Below are 12,481 nucleotides of genomic sequence, written 5' to 3' on the forward strand. Positions count from 1 at the left end.
ACCCTTGTCTGCTTTCCGGAGAGACCACTCTCTCCGTGACTCCCTTGTTCGCTCCACACTGCCCTCCAACCCCACCACACCCGGCACCTTCCCCTGCAACCTCAGGAAATGCTACACTTGCCCCCACACTTCCTGCCTCACCCCTACCCCAGGCCCCAAGATGACTTTCCATATTAAGCAGAGGTTCACCTGCACATCTGCCAATGTGGTATATTGCATCCATTGTACCCGGTGTGGCTTCCTCTACATTGGGGAAACCAAGCGGAGGCTTGAAACCGCTTTGCAGAACACCTCCGCTCGGTTCGCAATAAACAACTGCACTTCCCAGTCGCAAACCATTTCCCCTCCCCCTCTCATTCTTTAGATGACATGTCCATCATGGGCCTCCTGCAGTGCCACAATGATGCCACCCGAAGGTTGCAGGAACAGCAACTCATATTCTGCTTGGGAACCCTGCAGCCCAATGGTATCAATGTGGACTTCACCAGCTTCAAAATCTCCCCTTCCCCCACCGCATCCCAAAACCAGCCCAGTTCGTCCCCTCCCCCCACTGCACCACACAACCAGCCCAGCTCTTGCCCTCCATCCACTGCATCCCAAAACCAGTCCAACCTGTCTCTGCCTCCCTAACCTGTTCTTCCTCTCACCCATCCCTTCCTCCCTCCCCAAGCCGCACCTCCATCTCCTACCTACTAACCTCATCCCACCTCCTTGACCTGTCCGCCTTCCCTGGACTGACCTATCCCCTCCCTACCTCCCCACCCATACTCTCCTCTCCACCTATCTTCTTTTCTCTCCGTCTTCGGTCCGCCTCCCCCTCTCTCCCTATTTATTCCAGAGCCCTCACCCCATCCCCCTCTCTGATGAAGGGTCTAGGCCCGAAACGTCAGCTTTTGTGCTCCTGAGATGCTGCTGGGCCTGCTGTGTTCATCCAGCCTCACCTTTTATTATCATCATGTTGTGATCTCTGAAAACAAGAGAAATTTAAACTTTCAGTTACTAGCTGAAAAAGGCACTCAATAAGAGCTCATTTTTATTTTAGCATTTACTGTGTCAAACTAAAGAAACACTGTTGATCAAGCACATTTTTCCCTTGGGCAACTATACCTTAAGCTGCCAATCATAATTTGCCCCTTTCTACTTTTATTGACTCTGTAGACATTTATTTCTCCTGGGTTCACAGGTTACACAGTTGTTAGTTCTGTTTTTTTTTCTCCCTCTTTCCTAATACTATCTTTCATAGTGAGAGCTTTCCCTTGAAATTCTGTCCCAAGCTCCAGATCAGGGAACCCTGCAGACTTGTTTTAGCTCCTGACCAACTAGATTTTCAAGTGAGGTTTAAGCTCCCAATTGTAAGTTTCACGTTATAATCAATGGAGTTTGCATTTCCCTGCTTATGATGCAGGCTTGGCCAATATATATCTTCCTGTTCTTCCATACCCAGGCGATTGCATTACATCAGCTGTTCCAACTGTCCTTTGTCTGGAATATCTCTCCCTTTTTAAAGAAGCCTGTAATCCAGATTCAATTTGGTTTCCTTCATCTGTGACTCCATAAAATGGCAAACACGCAGTAGAAATGGTAATTAGGAACCTCTTATTCCCATTGCCTTTCATCTTTGAAACAACAATATGTGTTCCAGCACAAATATTTACAATTTGATCACAATACCAACTTAGTTTTAGGAGACGCCTGGTCTTCTCATTGTGAAACAGCAGGTATCAACATTTGGCACCTCTCTTTCAATAACACAATGTGACTCCTCTTTTGATCAGACCACTAAAGCAGCCAGGTTTGCTGTCAGACAGATTCCAGAATAGGTCGCATGACTCCTTTCATTTAACAATTCAATTCCAAACCATGACAATTTTATCAACTAAAGGAGGCACTCCTAAATTATACTCATATGAGACTCACATCTGACCTATAGGGAGAGGTGGAATAGGCTGGGGCTGCTTTCCCCTGAGCCACTGAGGCTGAGGGGTGACCTTTATAGAGATTTATAAAATCATGACAAGCATGAATAGGATAAATAGTCAAGGTCTTTTCCCCGGGATAGGGGAATCCAAAATTAAAGGGCATAGGTTTAAGGTGAGAGGGCAAGCATTTAAAAGGGACTGAAGCAGCAACTTTTTCACACAGAGGATGGTTCGTGTATGGAATGAGCTGCCAGAGGAAGTGCTGGAGGCTGGCACAATTGCAACATTTAAAAGGCACCTGGATGGGTAAATGAATAGGAAGGATTTAGAGGGATATGGGTCCAATGCTGGCAAATGGGTCTTGATTAATTTAGGATATCTGGCCAGCGTGGGTGTGATGGACTGAAGGGCCTGTTTCTATGCTGTACCTCTCTGTGACTCTATGACTCCAGTAGTCTTTAATTGATACTACAACAGCATCGTGAAACTATAGATTGAGGTATTTAAATTGGAAGAAGTTCTTCTTTAAATTGAAGTTCAAACCTTATTTGATGTGCCACCACGAGCCTCAGAGTGAAGAAGAATTATTAAGTGACCAGGTCTCAGGCTGCTGCATTGTCAGATTGGCTTTGAACCTGAAGAAGCAGCAGAGCTCTGGTGTAAAATCACATCAAGCGAAATTAACATCCTTATATTTCTTCTATTCAATAAACCAAGATCAAGATAGTTGGAAGGGGAGGGACTCCCGCAGCAGCTGAAGCCTGTAACACAATGTGCAAATGATCACAGACTGCCAACAATCTGCCACTCAATCTCCTGCTTATTCTTTTCCGCTTTTTTCTCTTCTGATCTCCCCCTCACATCTGTTTTCAAATCAGTGTTTCTAAAGGCTCTGGGAGGAAGTTCTGTCTGTCCAGTCACCCAGCTGTGGAGTCCCACATCGCACAAGGAGACCAAAAGTGAGAGAGAGAGGGAGGATTCAGTTAAATACTGACTGAGTAAATATCCTTTTCCATGGAAAGTCCCCATTAACAAAGCTCTAATAACATACATTCACTAGGATGCAGATTGCAGCTCTGTCCCAGTGTATATGGAGTTTGGCTAGTTACTGAAACACAAAGGTAAGAGCTGACATGTTGACTAACATGAGAAACAAAGAAACAAAGACAAAATAAGAGTGAAGAGCAACAGGTTCCTGTCTGTTAATGATGTTTTTGGACTCGAGGCTTTCCTTGAGAGGTTAAATAGGCTAGTTAAAGTGTGATACAATGGATCGCACATGGCCTGTGGAAGGAATGGACTTTGTGGGCCATTAGGTTTCCCTGCCTGAAGTGAACGGCCCACAAATAGCACCAGGAAATGGCTGCCCTCTGTCTCTGACAAGAAACAATGAGGAATCATGCAGTGTTGCACCCAAGTCATTAATAACCAGACCAAGCCTTTATCACCTGCCTTTGTTTAGGGAGGAGTTACTCTAACCTAATCTGCTTGCCATTACCAAGGTCTGTTCGTCGGGTATATATCTTCCTTGGCCCAGCAATGGTTCACATTGACAAATTAATCAATGTGGTAACGGCAGCTTGGAACAAATTTCATAGCAATACTGGGCTTGAATATTGTGTGGACTTGTTTCTCAGTATTTTTGAATATTTATTTTAATAAAAAGGTCTTTTTTCTTCAAAAGAAGCTTTATTCAGGAATATGTTAGATTGCAATGAGCGGAACCCCACTAGCTGTGCCTATTGCAGGACTGCTGCGCAACCTTCAACTCATTTTCTCTCAAATATGTTCGGACACTAACTGCAACAGGCGATGTTTCAGAGTCCTGCGGAGTGCTTTCTCTTTACTTAAACACTCTTTTCTTCTTTGCACAAAATGAAAACAGCCCCCGCTGCTGCACCACAAGCTGTTACCGTGGCGACAATTGGCTTGAGCAATAGCACCAGTATCAGTGTGTCCTGGGAGCCCCCCCCTGCTGAGGAGCAGAATGGAATCATCCAGGAGTACAGGGTAAGCTGGGACACATGAGGGATAAATCAAATGAACAGTGGGACAGGGGAAGCTAATGACCTGGGTCTGAAAATATATTAGCCTAATTTCTCAACAGTTGGGACACATTAATTAAAGAATTTAATCATAATTGTTCTGAGGTGAAGAATGAAAACAAAAGAAGTCTCGTAAATCCATGGGGACTTGGCATTTTTACAATGAGCCTTTAATCATGCTAAGGTTACTGTTTACCATATGTTCATTATTTTAATTGATCTTTATTCTCGATACAGCCAGCCTGTCTAAAGAGGGGGTTGTGGAGCAAGGTTGGAGGGATATATCTTGTCATGCATGTTCAACTCAAAAGCTTTAACAGCAAAGAATTGTGGGATGCGCTTTGGCACTTAATTTCCGGTTGAATTGTTTTTATCAGTATCATTTTCTTGATTTAAACACTCTAAACCAAATAGCAGCTGGCTTCATGTTTGCCAATCTGAAATTGGAAAGACATCAATTCTGTGGCGAACGTGACAGAAAACTGGCCTAATCGCAGCACGCACATATCATAGTACAGGCTTTACACTCTGCCGTCAGCCACCCTGTCAGTGTAAATGCTGCAAGTTTTGTTCAGCTATCTACAGTGTAGACAGTGAAGAACTAAACTTGTGTCAAACTTTGACAAGACAGGTTGACAGAGTGGAACATGAAGGCAATCATTGATGGTGTTCTTCACGAGAGAAACAGCCTTCTCAATTCCACTGAGGACTCACTCGTCACACAGCAGAGATGAAGAGGATGGTGACTCATCTGCTAGCATAAATTTACTAACCAGTTGAACAACCACCCATATCTGCTGATTTCAGCTCTGCTCCCTCATGCTGTCAGCCTCAGTAACAACGAGCTGTTCATAGCCGGTGGGATTATCAACCTCACCGGCTGGGTGAGTGTTCTGGTTGGACGCATCGCTTGTTCTTTATTGAAACTGCTGGATTTTCATTTCATTGATCCCAAAGGAATGACAATTAAGTGGGTTGTGTATCATGTGGTGCTTTACCCTCTCCTGTACCCCATCCAGATTACCAACCAGTTGCTGCTGACAAAGGTAGACCCTTGTGTTACAAATTGTTTCTTTACTAAGATTCATCCAGCTCCATAACCATTTGTCCCATGCTACCAACTGTTTCTCCACAAATGTTAATCGAGTTCCCCCATATCGTTGCTCACTATTTCAGCAACTGTGTTATTGACTGTATCTCTGCTGCTGTTCATCCAGCTATTTCACACTGGCATCAATCACCCCTCCTGCAGCAGCAAATTACTGACTGTTTCTCTGCTGATGTACATGTAGTTGCCTCACACTGTCATTCCTTGACCTTGCCCTCAGCCTCCTGGATCATGGACTGTATCTCCGCTGACAATAATCAAGCTTCCTCACTCTTAAATTGTAGTGCTGGGTCTGGAAAATCCTATTGCAGCTTCAGTGCTCAGTCATTATGAAAATATATTCAGTTTTGCAAGTGGAATGATAGAAGAGAGTTTACATTTCAATCTCTCTTGTTTGTTGAGATTAAATTCTGTACAGGCCATTTACTCTGAAAACATTTTTGAACAATGAGTAAAGTGGGAGTGATTTTCCTGTGAGCTGGCACTAAGGAAGAATCAATCTAGTGTCGGCACAAACAGGCAGGACAGTAGAGGTAGGATTATTCCAAATCAACTTCTTTGGTGCAGATGTTTCTTCTGAATAGTCTTGGCTTCACGTAGCAATGCATCAGCCTATATATAAGTACTGGAGAATAATCATCATGTTGAGGGGAATCCCTACTGAGTGACAGAGCCTTTGAAATATTCCCACATTTAAAGCTCAGGGAGCTTCTTTCCATTGATAGGCAGTAAGCAGGTAGGAAGTGGATGGAGCTGAGGGGCCACCCACCCAGTGTCCCCAGTGAGAGGCCCAAACCATTATGTTGGTGAGATCTCATTTGCATCATATTGACAAGCCACAGCTCCAGAAAGCAGATTGTCACTTATGAGTGAGGACCAGTGGGGAGAGGCGGTGATGTAAAGGAGGTGTGGGGTGGGTGAAAGAAAATCTGTGGACTGCTTCACAGAGTCACATCAGGGGCTGGAACTTCAATTGGAAAGGCAACACTTTGACAGGAGAGAGGGTGATAATCATTGGAAGGATGCAATGTAATTTGCGGAAAGAGTGCAGTTAAGTTTTTTGCAGGATTCTGATCCTACAACAATGTTTCTGACAATTACCTCAAAGCCTTATGCATGTGGTTGGACTCCGGTTGCATAGTTTAATAAGGCAGTGTTCTGGCCACCCGTTTCTACAACCAGAAGGTTGAACAAGAGCAGGAACAAAGCTGTAAATTTAATTTTAAATTTTACAGCTGCCTCAGCCTTGCTCAAAAGAGGCATTCAAGGTAGAACATTGTCTTCTTCTCTGTATCTTTAATCATTGAAGCCATAATTGCAACTTCAGATGAGGAAGTTTTTCAGCAGATCTAGCACTTACTCTGTCTTTATTGAATTATTCACGATTGAGTTGGTAGCACCTGACTGTTTTGGTCATGTTGCAATGTAAGGGAACGCTTCCAGCTGTAAGGAAAGTGACTTCACAAGGTCAACAACTGTGCTCACCGCTATCATGACTTGGATACATGATCATCACTGGGTTAAACCCTGATATGGGAACAGCATCAACTCATGCACTACAGAAGTTCAAGAAGAAAGACCATCATTCCCTAAGTTGCTCTTGGGCTGTTCACAGCACTGTGACTGACACCCTGGGTAGTCAGTGGACTCCATGTTGTGAGGTCTTCAGTCTCCATGTCCTTTGTTTCAATCTCTGTTGTTTGTTGAGACTAAATTCTGTATCGGCCATTCACTCTGAAAGCATTTTTGAACAGTGAGTAAAGTGGGAGTGACTTTCACACCAGAGAGAAGGATGTAGACTTGAACTCAAAATATTGCTTTAGTATAAACAAAACGCAAATCAACTAAGTCTAAAGCAAATATTAATATTCAGAACACAATGCCATAAAATGTAGGAGCAGAATTACACCATTCTGTCCATTGAGTCTGCTCTGATATTCAATTGTGGCCGATACATTTCTCAACACTCTGTCTTATCCCTGTAACCCTTGATTCTCTTTCTAATTAAGAGCCAGAACCTATCTATCTCTGTCTTAAATGCACTCAACAACTTGGCCTCCACAGCCTTCTGTGGCAATAAGTTCTACAGATTAACCGCCCTCTGGCTGAAGAAATTCCTCCTCACCTCAATTGTAATGGGTCATCCCTTCACTCTGAAGCTGCTCCCTCAGTTCTTAGTCTGTCCTACTGATGGAAGCATCTTCTCTGCGTCCACTCTGTCCAGGTCCCTCAGTATTCTATAATCTAATATCCAGAGGTCGGAGCATAAATCCAGAAATTGCAACCAGAGGGGAAATGATTTGATGGAATGCCATCAATGATTTTTTGGTGTGTTCTCCCTCAGGCAGGACTGCTCCACAGAATCCAAACACATCCTGTTATATATAATTTGAGAGAAAACTTGGACTCCTCAAAGAGGGCAGAAGTCTAGGACTGGGACGTTTGGAGTCTCAGTGGGCCATGAACAGTGTAGCAACTGGAAGTGTCAAGAGGATGTTAAGTAGTTGGGGATGGGGATAGCTGAGGCCAGTGTTCTGTTTCTGGCAGCTCAACAGAAACGCAAATCCTCCTGAATCGCTGAGGAATATGCAACACATAGCTTCAATGTTCTATCTAATTTGCCTCCCCACCTCTTGGGAGCAACTCGGTCCTCCTGCCATCCATCTATTAAAACTAGAAGTGGATGGATTAGGATTGAGCTTTAGACTTCTTTAATTTCAGCCTCCTACCTAATGTAAACACATTTGTTTTTTGTGGTGTTAAAGTTTTTCACAGCAAGAGAGAGGAATATTTGGAATCAGTGAGACAGGAGCTGGTGGGAATTGAAGTGGAGAGAGTAGGAAGTAAAACATACCAGGCTCTCAGTTTTATTAACAGGGGCATAAAGTATAAGAGCAAGAAGGTGACATTGAACTTATATAAGACACCTGTTAGATCTCACCTGGAGAATTGTGTACAGCTCTGGGTGCCCCATTACAGGAACTATGCAAACATATTGGAGAAAATACAGAAATGATTCACTGGAATGGTGCCAGTTATGAGAATAGATTTAAAATGTTTGGACTGTTCTCCCTGGAGGGAAGAAGACTGAGAAGGTCTGTTCTGCACTGGACTGAGTAGATAATGTGAAAGTATTTCTGCTTGGAAAAGATACAAGAATGAGAGGGTATAGATTTAAAGTGTTGTGCAAATGAAGCAAGGGTGATGTGAGAAGCATAGAATTCCTACAGTGTGGAAAGAGCCATTCAGCCTTCATTGACCATCCAAAAAGCATCACATCCAGGCACAACCCCCTACCCTATTCCCGAACCCCACATTTACCTGGGCAAACTGAAACCATCTTTGGACTGTGGGAGGAAAGCAGAGCACCCTACCCAGACATGAGGAAATGTGTAAACTCCACACAAGCAGTTACCCCAAGGCTGGAATCAAACCTGGATCCCTTGAGCTATGAGGCAGCGGCACTAGCCACTGAGCCACTCTGCCACCATTTTCATTAGGGCATGGAACGCGTTGCCTGGAAATGTGGTGAGAGCAGCTTGAATTGAGGCATTCCGGAGGGCATTAGATTTTTTTTGGATAGTAATGCTGTGCAGGGACATGGAGGAAAAGGGAGCAGGTTGGCACAAGGTAACAGAACCATGGCAAGCATGGTGAGCTGAATAGTCACCATCTGCACCACAACAATTATGTGATTCTTTGCAAGTGGCAGGGATTGGAAGGATGAAATCCTGAGGACATGATGCTTCTTTTTTTTGCATATTGTTTTTCAAAAAGACTTAACATGTTGAAGCTGCAGGAATACTGAACACTTAGCATTAAGTATTGATTGTCAGTGCCAATTCCAACGTTGTCCCTTCAGATTAATATAATCAGGTCTGGGTTGGGTCTTAATAAACCCTAATCTTCAGGTAATAAGACTGTTTGAGAACAATATCTAACAAAATGTTACTTTTGTCTCCATCAATAGCATTAAGTAGCAGATCTATGTACATACACCATTAATATATACTCACTGCACTATCTTTTATATAGAACATTCTCTTGTTCGTTATAAATTAATAACGTACTGATTGCATTGTATTTTCAGCTTTGGTAATCCTTTGGTCAATATAGATTGCTGTTACAGTCGCTCACTGCCTAATCACTTAATCCCCCATTAATAACCTTATAATTAAATTGTTGTTTCTAAAAAAATGGCATTATCACAAAGCCTTGCCTCAGCTCACTGCCCACAGCTACACAGTGACCCATGTGGCTGAGCGCTGAGCACAAAGTAATTGAGATTATCTTGATACTGTAAGTCATTTCCAAAACAAATAAAGTTTAAAGGAAAGATCCCAATGATAACGTCTCGTGCACAAACAGCTTTGTTTGTTTCAATCTTAGTGCGGATTTTGTTCCTGAGAGTGCTGCGGTTCTTAATCTGATCTGTTTGCTATGGTAGATTTGGTGTCTGGGAAATGATACCCGTTTCCACGTCAACAAGTCGATTGATGGGACTGTCCATTCAACAGTGGTGCGGGGGTTGATAGCTGGCGTCTTGTACCGTGTGGAAGTAGCAGCGGCTACCAGTGCTGGAGTTGGCGTACGAAGTCAACCTGCGACTGTCCTTATCAGTAAGTGAGAGCAACTCGAGACAAAACTATAGAAATGGAGGTGGGTGCTGGGTGGTGGCTGTTACTGTGACAAAACATTGAAGAGCTATGCAGAAAGCATGCACCTCTTGCCATGCCTTGTAACGTTTTGTCTAATAACAATTTGCGGCTAACTGTCCAATAGCTTTTAACAATTCATATTTTTACTCATGGAGAGTAATATTGCGGAAGAGCAATTTCACTCTTGATCATACAGCCCTCATCCTGTGAATGAATAGAAAAGGAAAAACAGACCCTTTGGTCCAACCAGTCCATGCCAATATCTCCTGAACCCTCCCCAGGTGAATAATATCCTTCCTATAATTGGGCAACCCCCAGAACTGGACACGGTACTCTAGAAGAGGCCTCACCAATGTTTTGGAATGTTATATTAAGGCTATACAACTCCTGTACTTGAAGATCTGACCAATGAAGGCAAGCACGCTAAATGCCTTCTTAACCACGCTACCCATGTGCTCCAAACCTCAAAGAATTATGTACCTGAACCCCTACACCTCTCTGTTTTTCAACACTACCCAAGGCCCTGCTTTAATTGTATATATGTCCTTGTTTTTCCAAAATGCAACACCTTGCATTTATCCAAATTAAATTCAATCTGCCACTCTTCATTCAGCCCATTGACCCTTGATTACCTCAGGTTGTACTATTTGTGGCAATTGAACCTTGAGAGAGACAAACTTTCATTTATATAACTTCTTTCATGATGTAAGGTGTCCCAAAGCACTTTTGAACCAGTGAAATAATTGTAGAAAGGCAGTCACTGTTGTATTTTCGGAGTTGTGGCAGCCGTGGTCTGAAAAATAACAACATAGTAATGACTAAATAATTTAATTTTTGCTCCTGCTTGAGGGATGATTGTTGACAAAAATAATAGGGAGAACTCTCCTACTCTTCTTCAAGAAATGCAGAGGAATCTTTTACATCTAGCTGAGAGGGAAGATTAGAGTCTTTCATCCTGAACATAACATCTCCAATAGTGTAGCTGTCTTTTAACACTGGAGCATCAACTGGGATTGTGCACTCAAATCTTTGGAGTTGGGTGCAGTCTTAAAGTAATAGATAAAGTTATGCAAAGCTCTATCGTTGCAGCAGAATAATATATTGAGTGGTTTCTTATGACCCTCATGTGAGTACGGACCTGTGTTTTTCACCCAGCAATTAGGGACCAGAGGATTTCTATAACTTGACAGTTTCATAAACATTATCTGGCTTTTTACACACATTCACATCTCCTGTGATCAATTGTCACTTACTGTTACTCTGTTCAAAATTAATTCCACTTGAACTCAATGCTGAGCTCAAATGACCATCCCAGGTTTGAGTTTACAATGTGCAGGAATCACATCCGGTCTCCTCCTCCCTCCACACCTCTGGCAAGAATAACACCAGTCTGAATTAGGACCAGGACTTCCAGACGTGGGACTCTTGTGCCACTGTGAACAACATTTGTGCAATGGTCTGTAGAATGATTTACTGAACAAAGCTTAGATTGCCAGAGGGAGGGCATCTTGATAATGGCATATAGGGCTCATGTAGTGTAAATACAAAGCTTATTTGCTCATTCCATCCTCTAATGTTCCACACCAAATTGCAAAAGGGCAATTTATCATCTTCTTTCTATGGCATGCCCTAATTCTCTTCTGACTCATTCATAAATTGATCCAAGATAAAAAATGTGAGGCTGGATGAACACAGCAGGCCAAGCAGCATCTCAGGAGCACAAAAGCTGACGTTTCGGGCCTAGACCCTTCATCAGAGTCTAGGCCCGAAACGTCAGCTTTTGTGCTCCTGAGATGCTGCTTGGCCTGCTGTGTTCATCCAGCCTCACATTTTATTATCTTGGAATTCTCCAGCATCTGCAGTTCCCATTATCTCTGATAAATTGATCCAATTGTTTTTTGACTGCTTTGTTTGTACTTATTCAAACAGCAACTTGACACATGAAGACAATATGGGTTATTCCATAACCTGCTGCTTTGGCTGAGAATTCCAGGTTGCCAGGCATCTCGGTTACTCCTAGAAAGAAAATGCCTGGTCCCTTCCGAGTAGTGAGCTGTAAATATAAGAACAGAAACTGGAAACCTTTAACAACTCTCTTTTAGAGGAAGGGAGAGTCAACAGCGGTGTTCAAAATCGTGAAGGATTTTGATAAATAAGAGAGGGAGATGCTGTTCCCAATTTCGGCAAGGTTGATAACCAGAAGGCACAGATTTATGGTGGTTAGGAAAAGAGAGAAGAATATATTTTGGTAAAGTTGTAAAGCTGTACAGATTACTGATTGGAAGGACGGTGGAAGCAGATTCACTACCAACTTTCAAAAGGGAAGTGAATATCTTTGAAAAACAGTGTATGTTTTCCTACTGCTGCTCAGGGAGTTCACTGACCCCACTAGCACTCAGTACGTGCCCCCACCGGCATTTAGTTTCAGTGTCCCCACTGGCACTCAGTTCACTGCCCCGCACTTGGATTCTGTTCAATGCACCCCCCCACTGGCATTAGGTTCACCACCCCCACTGGCATTAGGTTCACCACACCACCACCACGCCCCCACTGGTATTCGGTTCACTGACCCCACCAGTACTAGGTTCACCCCCCCCCACTGGCATTCACTTCACTGCCCCCCACTGGTATTAGGTTCACTGACCCACTAGCACTTGTCTCAATGCTGCATTCAATTCCATGAATATTCCAATCCTGAACCATGAATATAAGATTAGAAAAGTAAGATCACACAGTATTTAAGATTCTGCA

The 12,481-nt window shown here is 43.2% G+C and overlaps 1 protein-coding gene across 4 annotated transcripts in view; it reads left to right on the top strand.

The window, feature by feature from the left end:
- The window catches only part of robo3 (roundabout, axon guidance receptor, homolog 3 (Drosophila)), a 515,549-nt gene that overhangs the window by 443,451 nt on the left and 59,617 nt on the right, over positions 1-12,481 (top strand). For all 4 annotated transcript variants that reach the window (XM_059639127.1, XM_059639125.1, XM_048562049.2 and 1 more), the window contains 2 exons: positions 3,805-3,929; positions 9,520-9,691. In XM_059639127.1, the coding sequence (XP_059495110.1) occupies positions 3,805-3,929; positions 9,520-9,691 (297 nt within the window). The remainder of the gene's footprint in view (positions 1-3,804; positions 3,930-9,519; positions 9,692-12,481) is intronic.

The sequence above is a fragment of the Stegostoma tigrinum genome, chromosome 32 (assembly GCF_030684315.1).
Source record: "Stegostoma tigrinum isolate sSteTig4 chromosome 32, sSteTig4.hap1, whole genome shotgun sequence".
NCBI lineage: Eukaryota > Metazoa > Chordata > Chondrichthyes > Orectolobiformes > Stegostomatidae > Stegostoma > Stegostoma tigrinum.